The sequence below is a fragment of the Enhydra lutris genome, unplaced genomic scaffold (genome assembly GCF_002288905.1).
Source record: "Enhydra lutris kenyoni isolate GAN:26980312 unplaced genomic scaffold, ASM228890v2 scaffoldscaffold24, whole genome shotgun sequence".
NCBI classification, from domain to species: Eukaryota; Metazoa; Chordata; class Mammalia; order Carnivora; family Mustelidae; genus Enhydra; species Enhydra lutris.
In genome coordinates, this window is record NW_019154108.1 from 26,225,616 (window position 1) to 26,239,545 (window position 13,930).

General features: G+C 44.2%; 1 protein-coding gene across 2 annotated transcripts in view; it reads left to right on the forward strand.

Moving 5' to 3' along the window:
- The first annotated feature begins 11,581 nt into the window (after positions 1-11,581).
- LOC111150846 (ring finger and WD repeat domain 2) overlaps positions 11,582-13,930 on the forward strand; it is a 249,971-nt gene continuing 247,622 nt past the window's right edge. For both annotated transcript variants that reach the window (XM_022508477.1, XM_022508479.1), the window contains exon 1: positions 11,582-12,046. In XM_022508477.1, coding sequence (XP_022364185.1) covers positions 11,646-12,046 — 401 coding nt within the window. In that variant the 5' untranslated portion in view covers positions 11,582-11,645. The remainder of the gene's footprint in view (positions 12,047-13,930) is intronic.

Here is a 13,930-nt window from a genome sequence, read left to right on the forward strand (position 1 = left end):
TTCTTGCCCCAACCTCAGGCTTTCTTTCACATGCAGTCATGAATCAGTATTCAGCCGAAGATTTAAACATACTTTTTTAAAAAATTTTTTAAAGATTTTATTTATTTGACAGACAGAGGTCACAAGTAGGCAGAGAGGCAGGCAGAGAGAGAAAGAGAGGGGGAAGCAGGCTCCCCGCTGAGCAGAGAGCTGGACCTGGGGCTCCATCCCAGGACCCTGAGATCAGGACCTGAGCCGAAAGCAGAGGCTCAACCCATTGAGCCACCCAGGCACCCCTAAAGATATTCTTTAGGTCTCTGGAACTCTGTCTCTGTATAGCTCTTTCCTTTCTGCAGCTCTGCCCTAAAAACTCTAGCCACTGCATTTTTAGCCACTTCTCAGACTTCCAGTTACGTTTCCTCAATCAAGAGAGACCATCTGGCACTTCCTGGGTCCCCTTTCCCAGTGGCGTGGACTGGAGATGTTTTTCAAGCACTCAGCTGGAGTAATTCTAGGGCTCGCCTCATTTCTTCACCCTTTTTTGCAGGGTTCACGGTTCTGTGTTACCCGCTATCCAATGTCTAAAAGTACAGTTTCACACAGTGAGCCTGTTTTTTCAGTGGTTTTATGTGGGAGGGAAAACTTAGTCCTTGTTACTCCATATTGGTCAGGAGTGGAGGTCCCGTTGGCACCTGTGTGGCTCAGTCCTTAAGCATCTGCCTTCGGATCCCAGAGTCCTGGGATCAAGGCATCAGGCTCACTGCTGAGTGGGAAATCTGCTTCTTCCTCTCCCACTCCTTCTGCTTGTGTTCCCCCTCTCTCTGTCTCTCTCTATGTCAAATAAATAAATAAAATCTTCTAAAAAAAAAAAAAAGAAGTAGAGGTCCCTTGGATTCTTTTTTGTTATTTTGTAAGTTGGAGATCATTCTCAAGCAGTCTTTTTCAAGGAATGTGTAGGGGATTATATCGTATTCCCTAGAAGCAGAGCCTGAGATGGGAATTCTTAGGAGAGTGATTTAATGAGGGTTTTCCCTGGGGAGGAGGGGAGCAAGGGAAGCAGGATGGGGCTCAGGGAGGAAGCTGGGCCAGAATGAGTTTTCATGTGGCGACTAATCGCAGTCTAGTTCTCCAGGGGGCCAAGGCTCACTAACCACACTGCAAGGTTGGTCCCAAGGAAGCTGGAGTTTTGGGTAGCCTTGTGTCAGTGCTCGGCTGTTCGCTATTGGCCTGGGAGGTGGGTGGAAGGAGAGAAGCAGGTTAGAAAGCAGACTCCCAGCTCCAGCCACCCAAGGGCGATCGTCCGTAGGACAAGGCCTTAGCGGACTGTACTCAGCAGCCAGGTGACTGGGCCAGGCAAAAGGAATTGGGATATAGGTGGGAACCATTTTAAGCACTTTTATGTATGAAGATAACTTTGTTCTGCCCTCAAACTTGACTCATAGTTTGGTTTTAAAATTTTAGGCTTAAAAAAGTTTTCCCTCAGAACAGTGTAGGCATTTTTTCTATTAACATCTAGTGTTGCTTATAATACATCTGCCTTTGTCAGCCTGGCTGCCACAACCATCTCCATAGACTGGGTGGCTTAAACAACATTTATTTCTCACAGCTCTGAAGACTTCGAAGTCCAAGATCCAGATGCTGGTAGATTTCCTATCTGGGGAGCACTCACTTCATGGCTTGGAGATGGTCGTCTCCTTGTTTATTCACATGGCAGTGAGGAGAGATAAAGGCAGCAAGCTCTCGTGTCTCTTATAAGGGCACTAATCCCATTTACTAAGATTCTCCCCTTCTGACCTAATCAGCCCCCAAGAGCCACCTCCTAGTAGCATCATATTGGGGGTTAGGATTTCAACATAAGAATCTTAGAAAGAGGGGCAACTGGGTGGCTCAATGGATTAAAGCCTCTGCCTTCGGCTTGGGTCATGGTCCCAGGGTCCTGGGATCGAGCCCTGTTTCAGGCTCTCTGCTCAGTGGGGATCCTACATCCCCGCTCTCTCTCTGCCTGCCTCTCTGCCTACTTGTGATCTCTCTCTCTCTCTCTGTCAAATAAATAAATAAATAAATAATCTTAAAGGAAAAAAAGGAAAAAATATCTTCAAATAGCATTGAAGAGTAAGGAGAACACTGATTTGACACACAATTTGGGGGTTACTGGAGTATGAGAAACACAGGGGGCCTGCTTCCCTTCCTCTCTCTCTGCCTACTTGTGATCTGTCTGTCAAATAAATAAATAAAATCTTTAAAACAAACAAACAAAAAAACATTTCTTCCTCTATTTTCTCCCTTTAATTTTCCTTTATCTATTCTTCAAACCTCTGAAAATTTCATTTTTAAAATTTTCATCTTTTTTAAAAATTGATGGACTTCATTATTTAGAGCAGTTTTAAGTTTGCAGAAATATTAAGCAAAGAGTACACATAAATTCCATATCTGCCCTCCTGCCAGCAGTTTCTCCTATTATTAACATAATGCATTAGTATGCTACATTTGTCATGATTGATGAAGTGAATATTGAAACAGTATTATTAACTAAAGACTGCAGGTTTTTTGTTTGTTTGTTTTTAAAGATTTTATTTATTTATTTGACAGACAAAGAGAAATCACAAGTAGGCAGAGAGCCAGGCAGAAGAAGATGGGGAAGCAGGCTCTTTGCTGAGCAGAGAGCCCAATGTGGGGCTCGATCCCAGGACCCTGAGACCACGACCTGAGCCGAAGGCAGAGGCTCAACCCACTGAGCCACCCAGGCGCCCCAAGACTGTAGTGTTTTAGAGATGTTATTTATTCATTTGGGAAAGAGTGAGAGAGATAAAGAAGGGAGGGGCAGAGGGAGAGGGAGAAACAGATTCCCCACTGAACAGGGAGCCTCCTGGGATCATGACCTGAGCAGAAAGCAGACTCTTCACCAAATGAGCCACCCAGGTGGCAGATGAAAAGCCCTGCCAAAGATGTCATACCCTAATCCCTGGAACATGCCAATATGTTATGTTACAAGACAAAGACATTTCGTAGATGTAATTGGCTGACTTTTAGAGACATTTTTCCCTGATTTTTTGGGTGGGTCCAATGTAATCCCATTGGCCCTTTAAAAGTGGAGCAGGGAGTGCCTGGGTGGTTCAGTTGGTTAAGCAACTGCCTTCAGCTCAGGTCATGATCCCGGAGTCCCAGGATCGAGTCCCACATCAGACTCCCAGCTACATGGGAGTCAGCTTCTCCCTCTCACCTTCTCCTCGCTCATGCTCTTGCTCACTGTCTCTCTGTCAAATAAATAAATAAAATCTTTAAAAAATAAATAAATAAAAGTGGAGCAGGAAGGCAGAAGAAATCAGAGAGATGCAGTGTGAGAAGGTCTTGACTCACTGTTGCTGGTGAGAGGGGTAAGGGGCCACCGGCCAAGGAATGCAGGTGCACAGAAGCTGAGAACAGACTTCAATCCTATGACCCACAAAATTCAATTCTGCCAACAATCTGAAGGAGCGCAGGGGCAGATGATTCCCCAGAGCCTTCAGAAAGGAAAGCAGCTCCCCTGAGACCTTGATTTGAATCTTGTGAGATTCAACAGTGAAACCAGCAAGCCTAGATTCTGTTGTTTTGAGCTATTACATTTGTGGTAATTTGTTATGGTAACAATGGAAAATAATACACTTCTGTTGACACTGCAGTGGATATCAATACAGAATTCAATTTTTAGGATGGGATTCAGCTTGTAATTTCTTCAGATGTATTATTAACACTGATTATATCTTGGTATAAATCAAGTATTTGAGAATGAGGTCATATCAAACAGTGAAGGAAGAAAGAAGGAGGCGTGGTGTATGATACTCAATTACTTGTGACTTTGGTGTAATGACTCAGAACTAACATACACTCTTCTATCTGTCGAACTACTGTTGGACAGAGATTACCCAGATTGGGCAACCCTCAGTCCTTGAACACTGGGTGGAGTGCTAGAATTTTGGCCAGCAACTTTACTGCTTTGACCTCATTTTTCCCAACTGGAGATGAGATAATACCAGTTTCTATTATCTCACAATGAATTGATAAGTGCAAAGGCAGTTTATGAACTGGTTTAATGGAAGATATCTGCCTGAGGCTCTGGGTGGGAGGACTTAGGCTGAGGTAAGAAATACTTGTTGTTATCCGAATAGAGCAAATTAAAAATGTAAGAATTACCATGTGGACTCAGGAAATAAGAGGAAATAGGTCAGAATGAATCCTTGTTTTATTTGACCTCACCTTTAAAGGTTAACAATAGGGGCACCTGGGTGGCTCAGTGGGTTGAGGCCTCTGCCTTCGGCTCAGGTCATGATCTCGCCGTCCTGGGATTGAGCCCTGCATTGGGCTCTCTGCTCAGTGGGGAGCCTGCTCCCCCCACCCACTGCTACTTTTGATCTGTCTGTCAAATAAATAAATAAAATTTTTAAAAAATTAAAAAAATAAGGTTAACAATAGGTTCCCACACTAACTTCTCTTGCAACCTGGTATAAATCTAATTACAATGATTATAACCAAATACTATTCACCCTTCATTCTAGGTTGGTTACACAATTTCACAATCCAGAGCTACTTTAGCATTCTTAGTTTTTTTTTAACAGAATTTAGAAGATGATAGGAGCATGTGTTGCAGTGGATATCACAGTATGACTTGCCCGAATGCCCAGGGTACTAGACAGAAAGAAAGTTGCAGTCTAGGAAGGAGGGTTTTTTTTTTTTTCCAAATTCTTTTTTTTTTAATTTTTAATTTTTTATTAACATATAATGTATTATTAGCCCCAGGTGTACGGGTCTGTGAATCGCCAGGTTTACACACTTCACAGCACTCACCATAGCACATACCCTTTCCAATGTCCATAACCACCCCACCCCCTGCGCCCCCCCCCCCCCAGCAATCCTCAGTTTGTTTTGTGAGATTAAGAGTCTCTTATGGTTTGGCTCCCTCCCGATCCCATCTTGTTTCATTTATTCTTTCAGGAAGGAGTCTTGATGCAAGTCACAGTGAACAATTTGCTGTTTGTTTTTTTTTTTAAGATTTTATTTATTTATTTGACAGAGAGAGAGATCACAAGTAGGCAGAGAGGCAGGCGGCGGTGGGGGGGTGGGGAGCAGGCTCCCTGCTTGGCAGAGAGCCCTATGCAGGGCTCAATCCCAGGACCCTGGGATCATGACCTGAGCAGAAGGCAGAGGCTTTAACCCACTGAGCCACCCGGGTGCCCCAATAATTTCTTCTTTTAAACAGTGCTTGATTCTAGCTATATACGCTTTCCCAGATTGTTTAGTTATGCTACATTGCATGCATGAGTGGTTAAATCCATGGAGCAAAAGATTCACTATGTTACATGCTTTAATTTCAACACAAAGTGTTGTTTTTTTTTTTTCCTTTTTTGCCCTTTATTACCTGGTCTCTACCTCAAGATGACTCCAATTGTTCTTTTTTGAATTCATTAGAATTCAATAGACCTCCTTTTGTTTTGTTTTATTACTTTCAAGTGGATCTAAACCTACCCATATATTCATAAAATACATACATATTGCCATATATCAGGTGAGCAAATTTTTTTTAAGGATTTTTTTTTTTTTTAAATTTACTTGAGTGAGAGAGACAGAGCGACAGAGAGCTGGAGCAGGGAGCCCCAATGCGGGACTTGACCTCAAGACCCTGAGGATCATGACCTGAGCTGAAAGCTCAACTGACTGAGCCACCCAGGCACCCGAACAAATGTTTTTCTAGTCCAAAATGGTTTTTCCCAGTCTCGGGCAATTTTTTTTTTTTTTTGGAAACTGACTAACCCTATTCAGTAAGTTGCACTCACATTCACACAGCTCTGCCTATAATCTTTCGTTGTTAGAGTACTTCTGATTGGTCCAGGACATATTTTTACAACTGCCTTGACTAAAATTGCTAGCAGTAGCTTGCCAAAGAGGTGCTTTAATAAAGGAAATGAACTTCTTTTTCTTCTTCTTTTTTTAAAAAATATTTTATTTATTTGACAGACAAAGATCACAAGTAGGCAGAGAAGCAGGCAGAGAGATTAAGGGAATTAGGCTCCCTGCTGAGCAGAGAGCCAGATGATGCTCGATGCTCCATGCAGGGCTCCATGAGGAGCTCGATGCGGGGCTCGATGCGGGGCTCGATGCGGGGCTTGATCCCAGGCTTGATCCCAGGACCCTGGGATCATGACCTGAGCCAAAGGCAGATGCTTTAACCCACTAAGCCACCCAGGTGCCCCAGGAAATGAACTTCTTTTAATATGTTGACTGACTTACCAAGGTATCAGTGCTATTAGCTTATCTTCCCTAAAAAATGCTTACAATTTTACACAGAAGACTGGAAGAACAGAATAAAAGCTGACAATGCCATTCTAGCAACGAAAACAGTGTGATACACGTTTTCGGAAAAAAGTTGTTTGCGAACAGTAACTCTTAAGAAATTATAGTTCTCCATAGGTAACTGTCTATCTCTGGTTTTATTTTTTATTTCTTTTAAAGATTTTATTTATTCACTTGACAGAGAGAGAGAGAGAGAGAGATCACAAGCAGGCAGAGAGGCAGGCAGAGCAGAAAGCCCAATGTGGGGCTCGATCCCAGGACCCTGAGATCATGACCCGAGCCGAAGGCAGAGGCCTCAACCCACTGAGCCACCCTGGCGCCCCTATCTCTGGTTTTAATTTATAAATTGGAGCTTTTCATTTTACCAGCAGATGATGGATTATTTTCTTCTAGATGTATTATTATGCTATTGCATTATAGAAACCTTTCTATTTTTCTCCTGTCCATTAACACTAACAAAAAAATATATTTTCTCCTTTCCTCTGTTAGTTCAGCTTTTTAATACCATGTTTACTTCACATCTCTCTCTTCTCTTTTTTTAGAACAGGTAATCCCATTAAATTAAAAAGAAAAAACTTAACAGGAAACTATTATTCACTAAGAGATTTGCTTGGACAGCAAACAGGGCAAACAGGCGGCAAACTCTTCTGGTGAATCAGGCAGATAAAGCTTTTTAGAAAGGATCTTTTTGAGAGATTGGTTAGCAAAGGGCAGGACTAGCTGGAGGTAGAAACCAGCAGTCTTACTGCCCTAACAGATTATACTTGGATAAGTTACTTTGTACTGATTGATTGATCGATATTATTTATTTATTTATTTATTTTTGATTGATTTTGTTTTTAAGTAGTCTCTACACCCAACGTGGGGCTCAAACTCACAACCCCAAGATCAAGAGTCATATGTTCTTCTGACTCAGCCAGCCAGGCACCCCTGGATTAGCCCCTTTGGAAATAGGTCTCGAAGTTTAATCTTTTTGGTAATTCCATTCCATCTTAACTCCTTTGTATTTTACTTCGGTAACAGCATTTTCATAAAAGACTTGGATTTTGTCTTGTCATTTTTGTCATTTATAGGGTTAATTAACAATGTGATGGAGTTCTTTCAATTATTAAGGCTTAGTTTTTATTTTACATTACTTTCATTTTCATAATGTTTTCTTGTCTTCTTCTATTTGCTTCTTTTCCTGATGTCTGAATTCCTTGGTGTGTGTGTGTGTGTGTGTGTGTGTGTGTGTGTGTGTGTGTGTGTTTTGCCATGCTTCCTCTTTTCTCTTCTGCTTTTCCAGAACATTTTGCCTGTAGAAAAGAATAAGGACTGTGTACTTTGAGAACAGTCTTTATAGATTTAACTGATATGAAAGGGAAATTCCATTGCATCACATCTCCTATTCCCTCCATTTCCTTTCTTAAATTTAGATTTTACTGAACCTAGTTCCCAAAGAGGTAATACTAGGCACTGATGATTTTTTTTTCTAGGAGGCTTCTCAGCTAAGAAGTCTCTTCAATAAGCTACTTGGAAGAAAGAGACCATTTTACATATTTCTCGGGCATTCCCTACAGAATGATCAGTGTTTCTCAAAGCGTTAGGTTCACTTGGGTGCTGTTAAGAATACATATTCATGGGACGCCTGGGTGGCTCAGTTGGTTAAGCAGCTGCCTTCGGCTCAGGTCATGATCCCAGCGTCCTGGGATCGAGTCCCACATCGGGCTCCTTGCTCGTCAGGGAGCCTGCTTCTCCCTCTGCCTCTGCCTGCCATTCTGTCTGCCTGTGCTTGCTCTCTCTCCCTCTCTCTCTCTAAAAAAAAAAAAAAAAAAAAAAAAAAAAGAATACATATTCAGGGGCGCCTGGGTGGCTCAATGGGTTGAGCCTCTGCCTTCAGCTCAGGTCATGATCTCGGGGTCATGGGATCGAGCCCCGCATAGAGCCCTGCATTAGGCTCTCTGCTCAGCAGGGAGCCTGCTTCCCCCTCTCTCTCTGCCTGCTTCTCTGTCTACTTGTGATCTCTACCTGTATCGAATAAACAAATAAAATCTTAAAAAAAAAAAAATACATATTCATAGGTCCACCCCAGACTTAGAGTCAGAATCTCAGGAACCTGCAGTTTTATTTTTCATGTGTTGAACTTTCTCCTGTGTCTTAACCTGAATTTTTGGTCACTGCCTGGATTTGTTTATTTGAATATATATATATATATATGTATATATAGTCACACACACATGTATTTTTAAAGATCTTATTTATTTATTAGAGAGAAAGAGAGAGAGAGAGAGCACTAGTTGGGGGCCATGGAGAAGGGAAAAGCAGGCTCCCCCTGAGCAGGGAACCCAGTGCAGGGCTCCATCCCTGGGACCCTGGGATCATGACCTGAGCGGAAGCAGATGCTCCACCCACTGAGTCACTGCAGTGCCCCCTTGAATATATTTTCATCCACTTACTGAACACGTCCAAAACTAAAACATCCACTGGCCACTGGCCTTCTCCAATTCTGTCATCATGCTGAAATCCCTGGACTCATCTTTACAGTCATTCTTCTTTGTAGTCCATCATTTAACAAATAGTTTTATTTAAGTAATCTCTATACCCAACATGGGGCTGGAGCTCATGACCCCGAAAACAAGAGTCACACTCTCACTCTCTCCTCCAGCCAGGTGCCCCTGTATTCCATCATTTTTTACTTAATCGACTTAATGGCCTTTGTGCCAAGTACTGGGGAAAAGAATAATGAACAAGACAGATCATGGGTCATGCCCTCAGGGATGGTGAAGATTCTTCTATAAAGAGTAACTTAATTCTATAGATTCTTTAGTATTTTTCTCAGAATACTCCCTTTCTTTGTCATCACACTAATCTAGAATCTCCTCACCTATGTTTGGACTGCCATCATTTTTTCCTAATTAGTTTCTTTGGTCCTAATCTCCAACCTCTTCTGAAAGATTAATCTGGTGAAAACTTAATCTTAAAAACAACACTTTGAATATATTTTACCCCCTTGCAATGCTTTCATTGTTTCCAATTGCCTGTAGGTTATTTCCAGAAGTGGATTCAAGGCTTTCACAGTCTGGTCCCCAGATGAATTTTTGCTGAATAAGCTTTCCCCCCTATAAAACAGGTATCTGAATTTGATGTAAACATTCCTCCAATGCCACACACGGCTGGCCTTTAGCAAGTGCTCTTGTTTCTGCTCCTATGGTGTTTCTCTGCTTTACTCATTAAGCACGTAGTATGTGTTCTTTGGTAGTGTTACTTATCTTTGTATTCATTTTTCTAGTTCTTCAATTATTCCTTAAGCTTCTTGAGTGCAGAAACAATGTTTTATAAACTTCTTTATCTCTTTCTTGCCCAGTGTAGGTCTATGTATACTAAGTACTTGATAAATATTCATCAGATTCTTTACACTTACTTATTAATGCATTCCTTCATCAAGAAATTATTGACTCCCCAATGAGAACCAATATGGTCCTGTCTTTGATAGAGCTTACAATTTAGTTGGAAAAATGGACCATAAGCAAATAATTAAACTAAAAATGAGACCAATTGCTTTATTCGTTAGTCAAGAAATATTTAATAAGCACCTATCATAGGTATATTATATGTTGGGAATACAAAGCTGAAGCTAATAAGCTAGCAGAGGAGAATCACACATAAACCAGGAAAATAACAATGTTATAAGTGCAAAAAAGAAAAAAAATACCCTAGCACCAAGTGAAGTGTAAATATTTCTGCTGAGGTGTCCTTAAGGCTTCATATTTCAGATGGATCTTGAAAGTGAAATTAAGTGTTTAGGTAATGCAATGTTCACACAAGGAGGGTGATTCTTGGAGATCTGATAAGCTCATTCCTATATCATATTCTGATCAGAAACGTGAGCTGGTAATAGTAAGGTAAGCGGTAAAGTCAAAGTTGAGGATGACAGCTTTTTGATGGAACACTGCTCAGAGGAAAGGCTAGGTCTTTTTGCTGGGCCTTCATCTAGGCCCTTCCCTGGTTCTGTCCCTTCAGCATGGATAAAGGTTCCTAGGGAAAGGTCTTCAATTCACAGGACAGAATTAAATCTGGGATCTTTCCCTCTAGGAACCACAGGATGACAGAGCTGGAAGGGGCACCGAAAATTACCCTGTTGTTTCTAATTTGTATCCCCCGGAATCTTGAGGATCCTTAAAATGGAAAATGAAAATCTGTATTCAATTTTTGATATTCCAAAAAACTACCAGAAATTGCACATTTTTGGGGGGGTATTAACGGCCAGGTTTCCTTGTTTTGTGCTAGAAATGTATCAGATCCACATTAAATCGAGGTTCTGACTGAGCTGTGTTCAGATTAAATATAATTTGTTTCCCCATTATTGTTATGCTTAATTTGGTAAATAATTTTTCAAGATACAAAACAGCATGGTCGAACCAATCAAATTGGTAACATTTGCTACAATGTTCGGAATCTACAAAGCACTGTTCACCGACTTCATTTTAATTTAGTCCTCACAATACTGTGGAATGGTTTAACAGCAGAGCCCAGACTTTTTGACTCTCAGTCCAGTGCTCTTTTCAACAGCTCTGAGGTCCTGGGTTTTTTCCTCCCGTCCTGGTCTGCAAAGCCTTCAAACCGCAGCTCGGAAGCACCTGCCAGTAGGTCACACCACCAGACTCTCGGCGATAAGCGACAGCGACAGCGACCGCTCCCTCTCCACGTTCAGGAATGCGGCTCGCCCCCACGCCGGCGCGGTGCGGTGACTCCGCGCCCGCGACGCTCCGAGCGTGGACCGGAGACCCGGGGCAGCCGCGAGGGTCGAAGCCCAGAGCGCGTGCGCAGTCCTCTCGCCGGCACTCCGCTCTTTGCCCCAGCTCCCAAACCATTGCGCCACCCTATCATTCATTCCCCTCTTTGTAGCCTTTTCACCCGTAGCACAACCTGCCCCGCCCCGTACGTCACGAGCAACAACAGCTGTGGACGAGCGCGGCCAACGTTACTAGGCCGCCACCGGGGGCGCGCTGTGCGCGTCCCGGCGGCCCGCGAAGTTGTCTCCGCCGCCGCTCCCGCCCCTTCCGCCGCTCGCGTGCGCGCACGGCCGGCCCTCCGCGCGCCCCGGTTGGCTGCGGCGGGGCCCGCGGCGGTGGCGGCCTCGGCAGCGGTAGTGGTTTCCCCTCCGCTTTCTTAGTTTCCTCCGCCCCCTCCCGTCGGACGCTGCTGTGGGCTCGCCTTAAAAAAATCAACTTTATTGTTCCTCAGCCCCACCTCCCGGCGCGGCGCGCGGCCTCAGGATGCACTGAGGCTGAGGGGAGGGAGGCGGCGGCGGGTCGCGGTCGCGGTCCCTCTCCGAGCGCCCGGCCGGAGGTGGGGGAGTCACGATGTCTGGGAGCCGCCAGGCCGGGTCGGGCTCCGCCGGGACCAGCCCTGGCTCCTCGGCGGCCTCCTCGGTGACTTCCGCCTCCTCGTCCTTGTCCTCTTCCCCGTCGCCCCCTTCCGCGGCGGTGGCAGCGGCGGCGTCCGGCGGAGCGGCCCAGGCCGCGGGTTCGGGCGGCCTCGGGGGCCCGGCGCGGCCTGTGCTGGTGGCGGCCGCTGTGTCCGGCAGCGGCGGCGGGGCGGTGTCCGCGGGCCTGTCTCGGCTCAGCTGCGCGGCCAGGCCCAGCGCCGGCGTGGGAGGGAGCAGCTCCAGCCTCGGCAGCGGCAGCAGGAAGAGACCTCTGCTCGCCCCCCTGTGCAACGGGCTCATCAATTCCTACGAGGACAAAAGCAACGACTTCGTGTGGTGAGTTTGAAGAGCATCGCCCTCCCCTTCCCTGAATGAGGAGTTTGCCGTGTTTGGGCTGGTGGGGTCCGGTGAGAGGGTGGTCTGGTTGGTGCGGTGGCGGTGTCTGCAGACCTTCAGGCTGGTGGTTGATGGGGTGAGAATGGGGGAATGTTGGAGTCCCGAGGCAAGGGTGGTGGGGGGTACCAAAGAGGTCCGTGCTGGTGGCGAGGAAGGGGAGTTGAGGGAGTAATTAAGAGGGGGGCGAGAAAGAAGATCCGATAAGTGGTTGTGCATAAAAGGAGAAAGTTGGCTCTTGAATTTTCTGGGTGGTGAATTAGGCACCCTCTCGGTCCGGATTGCTTGTTGAAGTGAATTAAACTTGTAAAAGGATACAAGGAGAGGATTAAGCTTCCTGGGATGCTGAGGGATGGAGTTGGTCATAATTTGCTTGTTGAAAGTATGGGTAGGTGGTGCTCTAGATGTGGGAATGGATACTTTAAGGAGAAGTAGTATTTCATGTCTGTATCCCCTCGCGCGCGCGCGTGTGTGTGTGTGTGTGTGTAACTATCCTCCCTCTTCAAAGGGTAGGCCACTTTTAAATCTGCTGTTGAGGCTACTGTAGCCATAAAGTCTGTTTACAAAATATTCCACTTGTCCTTGAATGCCTTGAAAGAGGGAACCACATTTATTAAAACATTATCCATGTCTCAGATGTAACTGACATTTGTGTAACAGTCTATAGTGCACTGGAACTTCTGATTTGAGAAACGCCCAGATATTAGACATTTTGTCATCCTAGTTGGCATCTTCAGTGATACACAGTAGTATTCAGTTCTGGTGTTTGGCATGGATGGGTTATCCATATTAAGGGAAAGATGGAGTTGATTGTTTTGCTGAAAGTGTTTTGGGATTTTTAATTTTTTTTTTTTTTTGTTTTTGTATCCAGAACCCAATCCAAATGGTAGGATTATGAGAAAGGAATTGCTTTTTAGCTAAGTGAGAACTGGTAGGGTTTTTTGCTTTTCCTGTAGAGGAAATGGTTGATAGGATATTAGTAGGAAGTTGGTCTGCACTGTCATTATAGGGGAAGTTGATTTACTTCAGTGTTGAAGACGATGTGACTTGGCATCATTAAGATAGGGCTAGAAGCTGGCACTATAGGAGTTTCTAGTTCTTGCAGTAAAAATACCTTTGTTCATATTTTTGCTTTGGTCTTACATTATTCTGGACTCAGTTAATTAATTTTGCATTGAAACTTGGCTATAATTGTGTTTGTTATTTATAAATAATTTAACCAGCTTATGGGTGGGTCTAAGAGTTGTTGGTGCTCATACCCACTACAGTACCATATGATGAAGGAGAAGCTGATGAAACAAAATGAGAGTTTTTAGAATTTGTCTTTTTAGCCACCATTTGCATTTTAATTTTTATTTATTTATTTATTTAATTTTTTTTTTAAAGATTTTATTTATTTATTTGACAGAGAACACAAGTAGGCAGAGAGGCAGGCAGAGAGAGAGAGAGAGAGAAGCAGGCTCTGCACTGAGCAGAGAGCCCGATGCGGGGCTCGATCCCAGGACCCTGGGATCATGACCTGAGCCTAAGGCAGAGGCTTTAACCCACTGAGCCACCCAGGCACCCCTATTTATTTATTTTTAAAAAAGATTTTATTTATTTATTTGACAGAGAGAGAAATCACAAGCAGGCAGAAAGGCAGGTAGAGGGGGAGGGGGAAAGCAGGCTCCCTGCTGTGCAGAGAGCCTGATGCTGGGGGGGGGCTCAATCCCAGGACCCTGGGATCATGACCTGAGCCGAAGACAGAGGCTTAACCCACTGAGGCACCCAGGTGCCCTGCATTTTAATTTTTAATAGGCTAAAAGAAAACAAATATGCCAGCATTCA